Consider the following 16655-nt stretch of genomic DNA (forward strand, 5'->3'; position numbering starts at 1 on the left):
CCTGCAGCTGTGGACTCAAAATGGCGTCTGAACACTTTCACTTTCATGTCCCCTCCCCGTCAGTGTTGCTGACTAGATACTGACTGGTTTTCTGACCCCACCCCCACCCCATTAAAGCAAAACTGCACATTTCAGAGTGGCCTTTTATTGTGGCCAGCCTAAGGCACACCTGAGCAATATTCATGCTGTCTCATCAGCATCTTGATATGCCACACCTGTGAGGTGGGATGGATTATCTCGGCAAAGGAGAAGTGCTCACTAACACAGATTCAGACAGATTTGTGAACAATATTTGACAGAAATAGTCTTTTGTGTAAATAGAAAAAGTTTTAGATCTTTGAGTTCAGCTCATGAAAAATGGGAGCAAAAACAAAAGTGTTGCTTTTATATTTTTGTTCAGTTTATCATCTACTTATGACATCTCATCATCGTTTCTTTGACACATTTGAAATGTGTTTGTCTTTTAGGAAGTGTGTCTCACAAAGCTTCTGTCCTCTGCTGTGAGCCAATAAAGTTTTTAAGTGTGATCTGACTCATGATCACTTTGTCTACATGTGAAACAGAGTTTTAACAGAGAGACAGAGTTTAAAGCATTAATAAAAGCCATTACCACCTGGATATGTTGAGTAATAGTTGTGTATGTTTTGTGTTCCGTGCAACATTTCCATCATATGAGGAGACTGTTTGGGAAGACTGAAGCACTGTGTCACAAAAGTATAAAAGTACTAAACCAGATCAGTGAAATCCACACTTTCTTCCTTTTATGATCATCAGTTACAGCAACAAGTTTCCATCATTATTAACTTAAATCATCAGTTTTCACATTCAAAGTTCATCAGTTTAAATGTTGATTTTAGATGATTTGTGTCACGTTATCAAACATAATAGTCCTACAACATTTACAACATCACAGATATTTTATTCTGTGGCAGTGTACACCAAGTACAGAAAATTAGTAGACTATTGATTTGATTGAAATCAATCAAATGATTTGTGTTGAAACTATAAATACATGTCCACGTTGATCTGAAGATCTCTCTCCTGAAAGTTCATTAATCTTTAAAGGCACCCTGTGTTGTTTGTGACCACTCGTAGTACAACGGAGCGATGTTTCTACAAGTGGGCCGCATGAGGAAGTAAATACATGTGTGCTGACTGACACTTTCTGGTGGTAACACACCAACAGATGCAGCGATGTGTCAGGAACACTGTGAAGAAGACAAATGGCAGTAAGAAAACATGGATATTGTTGTGGAGACAGAATGAAGACTGAGGAACCAGAGAAAACATCAACATGTTTTGTATTTAAGAAACAAACAGGAGAGAAATATTAATTTAAAATACCACAAATGTCCATGAGACTAATTCCTGCTGAGTGTTCTGGTGTCTAAACAAGATTTATGTGAAACATTTCTTTAAATCTTTAGTTTTCTCTAAACACAGTTTAGTGTCAGCTGTTGCTCCAGTTTTGATTTGGATTTAGCAAAGTGAGACTTAGCCTGGTCAAGTTTTAGTAAAAGTCAGAACAAACCCAGACAAAGTCCAGTCACTTTTATTTCTATAGAGACAAACTTGATTTAAATTCTCATGTAACTGCATGTAGTGATCACTGTCCATACTGATCATTTCAACTGGGACTTTAACTTTGTAGTTGTTCTGAAGGGAAAAAGCCTGAAGAAGCACTCAACATAAACAGACGTGAACATAAAACACATCAAAATATAATAAACATATGTCAAACAAACACTAAAACCCAGCACAAGCTCACCAAAACAATCTGTATCATAATTACACTTGAGATGTCAGTCAGAAAGATGAAAATGAAGTCAGTCAGAAAGAAAGTATTGACATCACCAGTTCAGTTCTCACTGCACACAGAAACTGGATCCATTCACACAAACCAGTCTGGGCTCAAACAGTGGAAATGGTGACATCTGCTGGCAGAAAGCAGCTCCAGCAGGAGGAGTTGATGAAAGTGCTGTTATTCTGAGTGGTTTGAATGTGGTGTGTGATGATTTGTTTAAATGATGCAAGTTTAGAAGACAGTGTTCCTGCTTGAAATCATTCAGTGATTAATCATTTGTTCAAAAAGAAAATGAGAAAACAACTGGAAACATCTGAACCCAACAGGACGCAGGTCAAAACCTCTAAAACACAAAAGGTGACAAAGAGCTCTCATTAATATTAATGACAACGTGCTGCTACTTCAATAAAGACGTTGTGACTTCACCTCTTAAACTCTGCAGCTCCATCTATACAAACTCTTGTTGTGAAGCTAAACAAATAAAAACTCACAAAAACTGATTTTAGATTCAATTCAAGATCAAAGTTTCCAAAGCTGCAAATATGTCAAGATTGATTTTGGGGAAATGTGAACAAAAAGTTATTTTTATTCTGGCTGTAGGGGAGTGATATAAATTCTTTAAAAGTAGAATTTCTGAGCTGTTAAAGCCAAATCTTTGCAGTGTTAAATATAAATATTCCCAGCCAATCTCCAATCTCTGTGCAAGTGTCGGCTATTTGCACACGGCACCTGCCCTTATATGGTGTTTAGCAGGCATTACCTATGCTAATTACAAACAATCAGATCAAGTGGGATTGATTGTTCAGCACACCTGGGTTAGAGCAGATTTGGATGGTAAGTTTGGTGCATCTGGAGTTGACTTTTTTAATTTTGAAGCATGATAAACTGTGTGTAAATAGTATGACATGTGTTCTGTTACTGTATGATCTTCTGATGTATCTGTCACTGTTAATTAATCATGGCTATCTGTGATAACAAGATATGAAAAAGGATGGAAGCTCAGATCACTCTGTGAGCCCTCACTCTGTCCACCTTCAAGCATTATGTGTGGACGTGTCAGCTGGGTTGCTGGGCTGCTCTGTGCCTGGACTGTGATGTTAGGACCTATGGGACAACCTGTGGACAAGAGGGAGGACAAGTCAGCCGTCGCTCCTCAGATGCAAGAGCAGAGGGAAATGAGGATGCCAACCCCTGCACCTATGAAAGATTTTGCTGTCGAGGTGATGTTGATGAAATGTTTGTGTGCATGTGATGTAAAAATGTTCAGCAGAACAGTTTACTGTGGTGTCTTTTGCCATGTTTTCATACCTTTTATATATAGTTATGGTATGAAATGGATTTATCGTCTTAGTTATGCCTTTTATAGACACCTTGCAATACCACTCTGTGTGTATTGCAGCATTCTGTGCGTCAGTCTGAGTCGCTGTCTGCTGCAGAGAAGGAGTTTGTCCTGAAGAGGAAAGAAGTTGCACTGGAGTCACTCAACAGCCTGGGAATCAAGTCCACATTGGTATTCCTGAAGAAACGTTACTCCTAAATCTGTCAGGAGCTTAGCTTTCTTTATCTGTCTTTCTCACGGTGTTTCTTACATTGACACTTTGCACATATTCCTACATTTGAGAATGAATATTCAGTCTGGCATCACTGTGGCAGTTTTTAAAGGAGAGTAAGTGAACTGTCATCAACATCAATAATTATTCCACAGTAATTTTGAATCAACTTTGGAGTCTACAGCCATATAGTTGTTTTGTGAGGCAGTACTTAAACACAGCTGTGCTTAGAAACTAAATGCTAACATCAGCATGCTGACATGCTCACAAGGAAAATGGTAAAATGCTGATGTCACAGCGGTGTCCCTGGCTGTCCGATTGGCTCAGGTTGTTCACCAGGAAGAACGCAGCTCTCAGTTGAACTTTACCGCATTCTTCGTCTTAAAAAAACCAAACTGAATGGATGTCATCAGCATGGAGCACGAATCCGTCGAGGATTTCATCATACAAAACTGAGGGCGGGTCTTACGAGATGTCTGTTGGGATCCATACTTAGCTATTATTAGTTAGCTATCATCATGTTAGTCTGGTACATTAGCTTGCTAACATTTAATTTATGGCACTAAACATGAAGATGGGAACAAAGTTTTGACCTGATGAAAACAAGAGGATAGACAAGTCTTTAAGGTCGATCTTCTAGGGATCATGAATGGCAATCCGTCCGATTTTTATCTAAATGATTACCTTGAGGCCACAGTGGTGGATAACCAACATATAGTATCCATCGCTAGCAGTACAAATGGTATTGTTTTTGATAAGATCGGTGGGCCTTCAATATTTCATGATAACACAAACAGGAAGAAGATACTGTTCTCAAGTACAAGGACGGATTAGGTTAGAACATTAGATTCTACAGCCACACTACAGGCTCTGTGAGGCTGTGCTACAAGCTAATGTCAACATGCTAAGATGAAAACAACAAAGCTAACAATATGTGTTTAGTTTAGTAGGAGTAATGTCCATGTGAACAATCTTCAGTAGAGTGTTGGCAGAGTTTTTCTTGTGCTTCTTTTTGTGTGCTAAGGGACTGACTTTAATTATGTAGTGCAGCGCTGAATGAAACCTGAACCTTAATAGTGCAAACAACAAATCACAACTTTTGACCTGATAATGGCTAAAGATGAAGTTCAAACATTACCAAGATTTTAAAATTCTGTAAAGAAATCCAGTCCTTATAGTAGTTAGTATGACTGTACAGTATTGGCCTTGACATGGTCAGGCCTAATGTTTAGACATAAATTGTAAATCAGTTGTTCAGGATAACTTTAAAAACGTTGATTAATGCTTCTGGGCAAGAATTTGCAAGAGGTGTCGGTCTCTTCTGCAACTACAGGGAGATCCAGAGGGACACAGCAACAACATCCAGTATGACTTCGGTGAACAGTAATAACATCTCTGGAAGATGTTGTCTTGTTTCTGATGGTAGAAAATATTCGTATTTCTTTCCATTTCTGCATTCATCTGTCCCGCCTTTGTAACCCTCTCTTTCCTTCCAGGCTTCTGTTCCTCACATCGGCCTCTTGGGGTCAGGGGGAGGTCAGAGGGCGGCCGTGGGTCTGGTGGGTTCCCTCTATCAGTTGGAAAAGGAAGGTCTGCTGGACACTGTGCTCTACCTGGGAGCAGTTTCTGGCTCTGCCTGGTAGACACACACACACACACACACACACACACACACACACACACACACACACACACACACACACAAAAACTTGCAGAATGTGATTTTGTTCTGACATTTTGCTCACATTGTCAGTTTTTTTAATTGTATTTTCTCTCTCTCTCTCTCTCTCTCTCTTCTCTCTCTCTCTCTCTCTCTCTCTCTGCTTCTCTCTCTCTCTCTCTCATCTCTCTCTCTCTCTCTCTCTCTCTCTCTTCTCTCTCTCTCTCTCTTCTCTCTCTCTCTCTCTCTCTCTCTCTCTCTCTCTCTCACAGGTCCATGTCCTCCCTGTACAGTGACCCACAGTGGAGCAGCAACCTGGACGGAGCAGTGTCCAGGCTGTCAGGTCCTGGGGTGGAGATGGAGCAGGCTCTGGCCTGGTTGCATAACAGGTCAAAGGAGGAGGACTTCTCTCTCACTGATGTTTTGGGGCTCTTAACCTCTGCTGCGATTGTGAAACAGGTACACCACAAACATAGAAACCAGCTGGGTGGTTTATTTACAGAAGCAACTACTACTAAACCTAACTGAAGGAGAATGGAGGACATTGGTGGGTTGTGAGCATAGTTCACATCTTAATATATGATCATGTCATATTATTGTTTAGTTAGTCGTCAGGTTATTGAGGATCTTCACTGTCCACTGTAACACAACTGGCATAAGACATATTGATAAATTAACAACCAATATGGTGTTGAAAGATAAAGATACAGTGGTGAAAGGAGAGATTGAAAGTAAGATTTGCTCGACACAAGAGGGATCTTAATTCAATATTCTTTTATTATCTGGCCTGACTGTCTTGCTGTACATGTTTGGTGGTTCTTCCTTGTATCTAACGCCCCCCTCAGGATATAAGCACACACTGCAGGTTTGAAGGTAGAGATGATTATATACAATCTGGAAAGCTTTGTTCTTTGTATTTGGTAAATATTTCTCACTTGTTCGCATCAGAAGCTTGGCTATTTTACTACAAAAACATAAAGTCTCCCTCGGCTGCCACGTGATAATATCAGAAAATCAAATACTTTCCACCACAATCCAACTGAAAAAAACAGTTCCAAGGAATGCTTACTAACTTCCTGAGTAGACACATCTCTGTGTAGTCTTCTGAAAAGCTTGACTTAATCTTCATGAGTATTTTCTATCAAATTTAAAGCTGCATTAAAGGGGCACTATGTAGTTTTGGAGAAGAAATTCAAACCCAAGATTTAATATTTACAATATTAATGACGCACAACACTGACATATGGCCTTTGAGGAAACATGCAGCTCTTTAGCTGCTAAATGCAACACTATGTTCACCAGCTTCTCCGTCTGCTGTTTTGTGCTGAGAAGGTAGTGTACAATGAGTTTTTCAATGAACACTGTTGCTTGCTGCTGCTGCTAAAAAAGCAGGTTGATCAGAGTGAATGAAAAGTCAAACAATGATCTCAAAGAGCTGAGGGGAGCTGCAGAGGTGAGTGAAGCTCTGCTTTACTTCTCCCACTGAATGCAATAAAAACACATTATCATCACTGGTCTTCATTTTGTCACTGATCTGAATTATATGTCATTCTTAACGTTAGCTGGTAGTCAGCTGAAGTTTGTTAGCAAGCCACAGTTACATTAACTAGTGTTTGAAGCAGCGATGTGTTTGTTAGCAGAGGTACAGCACTACTGTCGGTGTCCTCCTCAGGAGAACAGTTCCTATTTTATTTCATAGTGATGTGTTTTGCTCAGAGAGACACAGAGAGAACATTATTATTTCTCTGTTCACAGTTCACTGACCTGATGCTTTCTTTACAGTTGGATGTTCGACATCTGTCCGAGGATAGCGTGAACACCTCCAATCCCTATCCCATCTACAGCACAGTGAACAAAAACTGTCTGCAAAATGGCCTTAACGAAAGTACTCAACACACACACACACCAATGAGACAAATATACATACAACTCAAAACCTTTCACACTGCAACAAAAAATGCAGCTTCACACATTAAAGGAATACAGACTGAAGCTGCAAATGAGCACTGACTTCAGATTTCCACTGTTAAGCCCTCATCAGATTTATAACCGTGCTATGTTTAAGTCTTTTTGCTTCTGTCTGTCTGTCTGTGGCTCAGCTAAATGGTTCGAGATGACTCCTCATGAGGTTGGCTTCACAGATCTGGGTCTCTTCATCAACACCTCACATCTCAGCAGCAGAATCCATAAAGCACATCCTGAAGATAAAGGGCTGGAGATGGACATAACCAAGCTTCAAGGTGCTTCAGCCTCTTTTTTCTGCTGGAAGCACAGCATCTTAAAAACAAGGAGATCTGTTGACAGCAACTGTGTGGAAGCCCAGAAAGGCCATGATGGTGTCTTTTTTAAGTTATCTCAAGGACACAATATTCCTTTCTCTGCTGTTCTCTAAAAATATCTTGTGCTTGTGCTGGTTGTTTTCTTGTGAAAACGGTTGACTGACGAATTTGTCTTCAAAGTTGAAGTCTGGCTTGTTTTTTAACCCTCAGATGCCGTTTCCTTCTGTGCTTAGCTAGTTGAGTTATGTTGGCTTGAGGCTTGAGACCATACATTTATAATTGAAAGCCTGCTTTACAAACTGGGATTGTGCTGTTTGAAAAACATGAAATGTGACCAGCGAAACAGAAATCAGATTCTGTTGAGGTGCTTTATGGGAAGTGTGGGATCCATTGATTTTTGACCATTGTGAAGCATGCTTCAGTGACGCTGGTAGTTTTGGCATGGCCTGCCGAGCATATTCCTCTGTGCCAAGCTAAGCTAACTGATTTTTGGCAGTAGCTTCATTTTCTCCAATCTTCTCATCTAACTTTTGGAAAGAAAGAAAATAGGTGTATTTCTTGAATGGCAAACCTTTTGAGGTGTCACGAGTCAAAAAGTTTGACATGAGCTCCAGCTTAATACTCCTTGGTTCAAATTCTCTCATTTTTCAAGTTTGCCCTCAGTTGGTGACATATTTTTGACTGGAAACTAGACAGTGTTATTGTTAGCAGATTTTTTACAGTGTGTTAGCTGTATGTGTGTGCTTTGTTATACAGGTATAATGGGCAGCGCTGTATCAGATGAAAAAAGTCTTACAGACTATATGCCTGACTGGCTGAAAGGTAAAAAAACAAAATGGGCGATGAAGTAGCTGAACATTTTGAACTGTGCAGCAGTAGAAATGACAGACTGTGTGCTCTCAGGTCTGGTGGGTACAGCAGCTACTGATATGAACATCTTACTGGATGTGGTGTCTCTCTGGACTGAAGGTACCAGGTTTATAGTGTATAGTAATAGCATATTGATAGTTCATGTTATGTGTATACAGGCATGTATAATTCTATTTCTGTTTCAGGACCACAGCAGGTCAACAGTTCCTTGGATGTCTTGAATGGGTACCACAGTTTTCTGAAGCTATCAGAGCTGATCAGAAAGACTACAGAGGACCCCACTGTCTTATCTGGGCTGGACAACCTGCAGAAAACACTCAAAGGTATAACTGATAGTAATGATGGTCTTAATCTATAACTTTACCTATCGAGAAAAGGTTTCCTGGGCGATCACAGTGTTTACTCAACAATGAATCTGTCTGAATTCTTATTGTACAGAAAATCTGAGCCTCACCCCCACTGCATTGTTTAATAAGAGCAGCCCAGAACTGATCCTTGGGCTGTGGCGTCAGAGCATGGCACCCTTACAGACTTGGATCCAGAGTCTGATTGAATCGCCAATCAAAGAGAACGGTCAGTGCCAGAGTCATAATGTTCTTTGGTGCAACCATCCCCTTTCCTGTTAAACTTACAGTATATGTGCTCTGTGTTGGGTTCATTTACATATTCAAGAAAAATAATGTTAAGACGATATTATAAAGATGTTGCAGGGGGACCTGTTAGAGCGTCACTCGATACCCTGACCTTGTGGAAGGTGTTGTGTTTTTAGTTCATTCCCAAAACCGAAGACACATTTTGTCCAATGTAAAAAGTGGACTAGGCTGTGGAATCAGCCTAACTCCCTGATTCCACAGGGCACGTATCACACAGATTCATATCCCATTCATTGCACTCTACAAAGCGACATCTTCAGTTAGCTGCTAGCAAAAGTCAAATGTTATAATGGTTAGCTTTAGCTGCATCAGTAGATTCAGCCTAATTTTCTTATGATGAATATATCCTTCCAACACGTACTGTAGTCCTTGCTGTCTTGAAGCTTTATTTCCTGACTCTTAGAAACTATCCAGCAAACACGGTGGCACCCAGCTAAACGAGACAGCTGTCACCATGTTTCTTTTTGTCAAGCTTGTCCAACCTAGCAACAGTAACAAAGGCAGGGTGAGACTTAGGATTGGTCAATTGTCTGCAACGTCTTGACCAATGCAACTGCTGTTTCTAACATCTGTACCACATAATTGCCCAGAAAACACTTCTACTAGATGGGGGTCCACTGCATTTTACAACTAGTAGCTACAAAACTAAGTACAAGTGATAGGCAGGATCTGTAACTGTAAATACCTGTAAATAAATCAGTTTTAAAGTGGCATCTAACTTTTGGGAAGAAAGAAGATAGGTGTATTTCTTAAATAATAGACCTTTTTTTTTTTTGAAGGTGTCACGAGTCAAAAAGGTTGACATGAGCTCCAACTTAACATGCCTTGGTTCAAATTCTCTCATTTCTCAAGTTTCCCCTCAGTTGGTGACATATTTTTGACTGGAAACCAGACAGTGTTATCGTTGGCAGATTTTTTACAGTGTTTTAGCTGTATGTGTGTGCTTTGTTATACAGGTACAGTGGGCAGCGCAGTAGCTGATGAAAAAAGTCTTACAGACTATATGCCTGACTGGCTGAAAGGTAAAAAAAACCAAAATGGGCGATGAAGTAGCTGAACATTTTGAACTGCAGCAGTAGAAATGACAGACTGTGTGCTCTCAGGTCTGGTGGGTACAGCAGCTACTGATAACAACAACTTACTGGATGTGGTGTCTCTCTGGACTGAAGGTACCAGGTTTATAGTGTATAGTAATAGCATATTGATAGTTCATGTTATGTGTATACAGGCATGTATAATTCTATTTCTGTTTCAGGACCACAGCAGGTCAAAAGGTTTCCTGGGCGATCACAGTGTTCACTCAACAATGAATCTGTATGAATTCTTATTGTACAGAAAATCTGAACCTCATCCCCACTGCATTGTTTAATAAGAGCAGCCCAGAACTGATCCTTGGGCTGTGGCGTCAGAGCATGGCACCCTTACAGACTTGGATCGGACAGACTTAGGATTGGTCAATTATCTGCAACCTCTTGACCAGTGCAAATGCTGTTTCTATCTGTACCACATAATTGCCTTGAAAACACTTTTACTAAATGGGAGTCCACTGCACTTTACAACTAGTAGCTACAAAACTAAATACAAGTGATAGGCAGGACCTGTAACTGTAAATACCTGTAAATAAGTCACATTTAAAGCGGCATTGATAGTTTTTTTCTGGCACAAGGGGGCAGTGCCACAAGACATAATACAACCATGAAATATACCACCTTAAAAAGTTGTTGTGGCTCACCATGTCATGGCTCACCACAGCAACCAAGAATGAGTTCTGTATTTCTTCCTCCGATTTTTTTTCTCTTTTTTGTAGTATTTTCTGGAGGGGGGCAGGGGGAACAAGCTGTTAACACAACACTGACATATTATTACAATGTGTGATTATTTGTAATAACAATGCAGCTTTGAGTTCTTCATCATGTACAGTAACTTGCTTGATTTGAGTCTGCTGTGTTTTCTCAGCCTCTTGGCTGCTCCAAAAAGTCTTCCCAATGATTTGGAAATGGGAATGGGGAACCACTGAAAACTTCCTCTACCAATACACAGGTAACTTCTTGTCACTGCGGTTAATATCCGTATATTTATTACACTTCCAGTCCTGTGATTTTCCAGACTAATGGTGGAAAACAACAGAATGAGATCAAACTGTTGCTACATGGTGATTTTCATGTTGCTGGAAAGGTGCTGTGGTGCCATCTTGTATCAGATCTAAGCAGCACCTGCAGCTAGTAGATGCCGGTGTGATGCTCAACACACCCTACCCTCCCTTCCTGGGAGAGAAAAGAGATGTAGACCTCCTCATTACTCTGGACTACGGAGCAGACGAGCCTTTCAAGGTGAGGCATTTGTAAAGTGAACGGTTGTGGTTACTGGTGTGTGTTGTAGATGGATATTAATTATTAAGATATTAAAAGACCATATTTACAGGACAGCCATTTCCCACTGACATCACGCTCAGGGTGGGAAGCTCTAATGTGGTACAGTGTATCCAGGGCTCGAGCCTTTCATTCAAATAAAATAGACGTGTAAATCATAATTAGGAGCATGTGTTAATAGAAAATTCCGCCCAATCAGCCACTACTTTTTTCAATAACAACAAAACAACAATGGCGAAAATAGTCTCTTCGCTGGACCAATGCTGTGTGAACCATGACAAAACAAGAAGATTAACCAATGATATCTGTTGATAAAGTCACAGTATCCACTTGTCAGCATGATTGGATCTCCAGGCGCCATAAATAGGGAGAATGGACCAGAACATGCTTGGAGCTCTGAGCTAGAGTCTGGCAGCTAGGCATAAAATGACAAACTGAACAGTCTACCCTGACTTCAACGCAGTGCTTCTTCTCATGCCGTTACCATCGTTATCCCTCTCCACAGCGCTGTGTCAGTGCTAGTTACAATCACTGACTGGCTACACAGCACGAGACCTAATGTAAGAGAATTGTTCCGCAGTACCAGTCCATCTCCTCACAGAAGACTTGCTGGCAGAACCTTGTGAATATGTTGCGCTGATCAAACAAGGCGGGCACTGAAAATCCCTACTGAAAACAGAAGGAGTGGAGCTAGTTAGCTCCATTTGCTGTTAGCCACCGGTTAACAGCTAATGGAGCTAATAGCTTACAGCTAACGTTAAAAACAATACAGTACAGAAAGTTTCTGTTCAGACAAACATGAAGTCACCGCTGTCCATCAGCAGAAGTGCTCAATGGTTCATCATTTTTGTTCCTCAGAACTAGCTTGTGGCCAGAGTGGACAGGGTAAGAGAGGATAGGACAGGATAGGGTAGGATACAACAGGGTAGGATGGGGCAGGTTTTCTTAGCTTAGCTTCCTTGGCTAGTTGGCCAACATTGTTTTAAGCATATGAGGCTGAACAAAGCTAAGTTACAGACGTGGTGCAGAGACAAGGATGCTTTTAAACCTGGCACAGGGATGTATGTCAGTGATAATGGGAGATGGTTTCCTCTGCAGGGTGAGACAGTTGGAGTTTCATGTCCGAGCGACATAGGGATACAGTGGTGAGCTAATATAATAACTGCTGCCTTAGGACAACACTGAGTGGACACGCTGCCTCAGATTCATAAACAGCAATGTCATCGTCCATGGGTGATGTCTCCCGAATTGGCATATGATAATGTCTACAGTGAAACGTCTTCATATGCCAATTCGTCAGACATCGCCCAACCCTAAATTCCCTGTTTCCTCACAAAAACGACTATAGGTTGCTTCTGAAAGCAGTTTGTTAGAACACATATTTGCATTTCTTGTACTGTTTGTAGTTGTGGTAATTATACAGCTGCAAAAGAGGCAGTGAGGAGAAGTAGTATGAACAGTGTATATTGAGAGGAAGTTGGGGATGGATGGTTGGGTTAAACAAGCACAGGACTTTCATTCAGGACACCACTGTTCATATCCTGTGTGAAAACAGAAGTCAGAGGTGAGTTATTTTAACCTAACGTAATCACTGTACAGAATACAACATTAGTTACTTATGTAATGTAGATTGGTTTGTAACTGAAATTAGAGTATCGTAGTTCTTATAACCCAAACCACAATGTCCTCCTACACCTAGCAAAGTTGTTTTAGTGCCCAAAACTATCCAAGGAGTGTTCTTACCTAAACCTACCCTCACTGCGAGCAGGTGTTGAAGGTCCAGTACAGCTGTGGCTGGTATGCTGCAACAGCAATGTTGTTTTGTGTAGCTTCCCTACCGTGTGATGTCAGAGGAAAATGGCCGCCCTGTTAATATGGTATGTGGAGCCTTCATTCATGATCTGAAACTGTCCTCTGCACAGACTCTGACTCTTGCCAGAGACTACGCAGCTGCAGTGAAGAAGCCTTTCCCAGAGATAGACGAGAAAATCCTGGAGGAGAGAGACTGGCCGAAGGACTGCTACGTGTTCGAGGGAAAAGAGAAGGAGCCCACCATCGTCTACATGCCGCTCTTCAACAGAGACAACTGTAAAGGTCTGTTAAAGCCAAGCTCACAACACCAAACACTCATGTCAAATATGTCTGTGATTGACCATGGCTTTTTTCCGGTCCAGATGCGATGGACATCAAAGCAAAGATGAAGGAGTTCTCCACCATCCAGCTTCCATTCAACCGGGAGAAAATTGAGTTTGTGTTGGAGACGGTGAAAGCCAACGTGAAGAACAACAAGGAGACTCTGCTGAGGGAGATTTACAAGGCTGCTCTCCGCCGACTAAACAAGAGGTAGGGTGGAGGATGTGGGTGGAGGACGGAAGACGGTCCATTTTTCTATGAATGAGCAAAAGTGAATAGATGAGTGAAGATTTTAATGATCTTTAACTTTTTTCTTCATCACCTCCCATCCCTCTTCTTCTTCTTCTTGTCTTCTCCTTTTCTCTGCTTCTTCTCCTTTCCATTCCTCTTTCTTCCTTTCCATCTTTTCTCCTCTTTATCACCCTTTCATCCCCTTCCTCTCTTTCTTTCTCTCCCTTCTTTCTTTCCTCCTCTTTTTTCCTCTCATCCTTTTTCTCATCCTTCCTATCCTCCGATCCTGTCCTCCACTTCCTGTCTTCCACTCCTTCCGTTTCTCCTTCTTCTTACCTTCCTCCTCCTCGCATCCTTCTGCTTCTTCTGATGCATGCTCATCGTATCTACTTCTTTTCCTCTTTCTCCCCTTACACTCTTCCTTCCACCCTTTTATTCTCAACGTCTACTTCTTCTTCTCCAGCTACAGGTCATCATCAATGTCTGATATCTAAACTTCATGGAGTTTGCATCAAACAAGTGCTGAAAAAGAAATCAGAAAATATTCTTTTCATTCATTTGTTTAATTTCTCCATTATTGAAACACTGTGTTGCGCTGTTATTCAAAGAGTTGACTCGAGTTGTAAAATGGAAACCATTTTTATGTCTGGTCATGACTAATGTGTGCATGTACGCACGTGTCCTGTAAAATGCGGGTGTAGTAACGTTAATGAAACACCAGAGGTCTGTCTATGTTCACTGTGTTTTCACTCATCAGTGAAGAGTTTCTCCTGCATCACAGCCATAGTCAGGACCCTGATAGACACAGTGACGTTGTGTAGAATATGTTAAAGCTTTAGAGAATCGATATTGTGCTCTATTGTCCTCCATGTTACAACTGTGTACCTGCTTACTCTCAGAATAGTGAACACATGTTTTATATTGTAATCGAATTAAAGATATAATACGTACGTTTCTGCTTTTTGAATGTCTAAAAACAAATGGACCCATGTTGTATATTTTGTTGAGTTGTGTACTCCAAGTCTTTGCATCGTAAAGGATCACAGCATATCATTTCTCTTCCGGGTGAGAAACATATGTACCAGGTGAATGATTTATGTTTTTTTTCTTGTTTTTAAGAAACTCTGCACTCGCTTTAGTCTGACATATTAGTTTATTGACCACAACTGAATTAGAGTATTAACAAAGTCAAAGTCTGGTGCTGTTTGTGAACAGAGTGCAGTAATATTCTACTAGAGGGACACAAAAATTGTAAGTGATGGTAAGGTCATGGGCCGGCTCCTTCCAGCATCTCCAGTCTTTCAGTAAAACTCTGTATGCTTCATCGTGCCATCATGAGATTATTTCAATAAATGTTCTCATAGTAACTTACAGGATGTCCAGAAGTCTGTTCTTAAGTAAAGGATAGACTTCTTCTCCTTTAAGAGACTCACTATCCACTGGCTATGCAGCTGTTTGTTACATCTTGTTTTGTTCCTTTAATTTGCTCCTGCCCGTGGTGGCGCAGTGGTCAGCAGTGTTGTCTCACAGGAAGAAGGCTCGGGGTTCTAATCCCAGTAGGGGCAGGGTCTCTCCGTGTGGAGTTTGCATGATTCCCCCTCCATGCTTGTGTGGGTTTCACCAAAACATGCACGTTAGGTTAAAGCCCCGGTCATTGCCCATGACCAAGGCACAGACTTAGAATCTGGAGTTGGTCTCTTGTATGTTGGTGGTCCACTGATGCTGCAGGAGGAGTTACAGTAAATGCGAGGAACCAGTTTATGTTGTACTGGATGATTGTATGTGATTAATAAGGATTGTTCTTTATGGTCCCGTTTCCCCCTAACACACCCTCTCCTTCCATTTCTTTACTATCCCTGCAGTCCACAGAGATGCTGTCATACCATTTTATCCCTGTCTCTTTCTTCGCTGTGATATCCTCCTCCTCTCTTTTCCCACTCCTTGCAGCAACATCACATATTTCTATGCAGTTGCCTGTCTCTGTCTCTCTGTCTCTATCCTGTGAGAGTGATGTCAGTGACTAGAGATGTCCAGCAGGGTTTGGAGGTTGAGGTCAAAAGGGTCAAAATCTAAACTCCCATCTGCCTCCTACAGGAAGCAACTTGAGCCTTAACCTGACCCCAGAGCTATCATGTGGTATTGTGTATCTCTATCTGTCTCTGTGTATCTGTCTGATGTACTATTAGAATAGCTTCATTGTGTTGTCCTGCTTAGCCGCTGAGCAATTGACTGCGGAAGTGCCAGCTCACACTGGGATGTGGGCAGTTGAATGGTGAGTTCAATATTTCAGTAAATGAGGGTATGCAGTAGAAGAGATTTTGGTGTAGGATGTAGTAACACAGAAATATGTCAGTGTTGTTTGAACAGATTGTTTCACTGCTTAGGTGTCTTCTCCTTTCGCAAGTTCTTAGTAGGCTAACCACTAACTACTTTCAAACTACTGCTTTAGTGAATTAAGCTGCATCATTGAAACGCCAGCAGATGGTTAAGATTTAAATGTACAGTAGCCCATGTAATTTCGGCAGCTAGAGGTCTCTCGGTCAAAACAAATCAAAGGACTAAAGTAGCAAAGGATCATGGGAGTTGTGGTCTTCATTGTTAAACAGCCGCCATTTCTGACTGACATATTCATGGATGAGGTAACATTTTAAAGTTTTGTTCACATTATGTTCAGTTACCGTTCGTTGACTTCCTCACTTTGACGGATCATCTGATGTTTCCCCAGAAGGTATCGTGACAGACGACTAAATGAAACGTACCGTTACTTTAACTAACATGAGGCTGTGGATTTCTCGAGTTTGAACATTGTTGGAAACATTTGGGATAACGGAAGTCCACAGCTCAACAACATTTTTTTGTATTTGAATGCAGAAGTGTTACATCTGTAGTCTGCAGTCATGCTATAAGATATACTGTATTTAACTTAGCAGACAGCCATTTAAATGTGTGTATCTGTTTTGCTTATATGCATGCAAGGCAAACTATGACTGGTAATTTGTAGTTTAGAGTTAGAGGGAAGTATCCAATAGGCCAACTTAACCAGGTCATTTGGTCATTTAAGCTAATGTTGCTGGCATAATGTTTTCTTCTTTGCAAACGCTAAAGT

At 41.0% G+C, this 16655-nt stretch overlaps 1 protein-coding gene across 4 annotated transcripts; it reads left to right on the forward strand.

Moving 5' to 3' along the window:
* Nucleotides 1–2577: 2577 nt before the first annotated feature.
* Nucleotides 2578–14920, forward strand: LOC141019770 (cytosolic phospholipase A2 gamma-like). Of its 4 annotated transcripts, none has more exons than XM_073494775.1 (18): nt 2578–2638; nt 2844–3024; nt 3204–3314; nt 4851–4993; nt 5287–5473; nt 6797–6899; nt 7114–7254; nt 8050–8115; nt 8197–8262; nt 8349–8486; nt 8602–8736; nt 9773–9838; nt 9920–9985; nt 10773–10856; nt 10992–11146; nt 13108–13279; nt 13360–13528; nt 14013–14920. In XM_073494775.1, exons 2-18 carry the CDS (start codon nt 2848–2850, stop codon nt 14041–14043), a joined length of 2010 nt encoding a protein of 669 aa, XP_073350876.1. In that variant the 5' UTR covers nt 2578–2638; nt 2844–2847; the 3' UTR covers nt 14044–14920. The 4 variants fall into 4 exon arrangements, with proteins under 4 accessions (XP_073350876.1, XP_073350874.1, XP_073350877.1 ...); XM_073494773.1 differs by having other exon boundaries at nt 2593–2638; nt 2784–3024; XM_073494774.1 differs by lacking the exon at nt 2578–2638 and having other exon boundaries at nt 2729–3024.
* Nucleotides 14921–16655: the final 1735 nt, after the last annotated feature.

Source organism: Pagrus major, chromosome 23 (genome assembly GCF_040436345.1).
Source record: "Pagrus major chromosome 23, Pma_NU_1.0".
Taxonomy (NCBI): domain Eukaryota; kingdom Metazoa; phylum Chordata; class Actinopteri; order Spariformes; family Sparidae; genus Pagrus; species Pagrus major.

Coding starts and splice junctions, on each gene's coding strand:
- LOC141019770 (XM_073494775.1), top strand. CDS start 2,848: ATGTGTGGACGTGTCAGCTGGGTTGCTGGGCTGCTCTGTGCCTGGACT. Junction 7,255..8,049: donor GGACATAACCAAGCTTCAAG/GTGCTTCAGCCT, acceptor TTTGTTATACAG/GTATAATGGGCAGCGCTGTA. Junction 8,737..9,772: donor ATCGCCAATCAAAGAGAACG/GTCAGTGCCAGA, acceptor TTTGTTATACAG/GTACAGTGGGCAGCGCAGTA.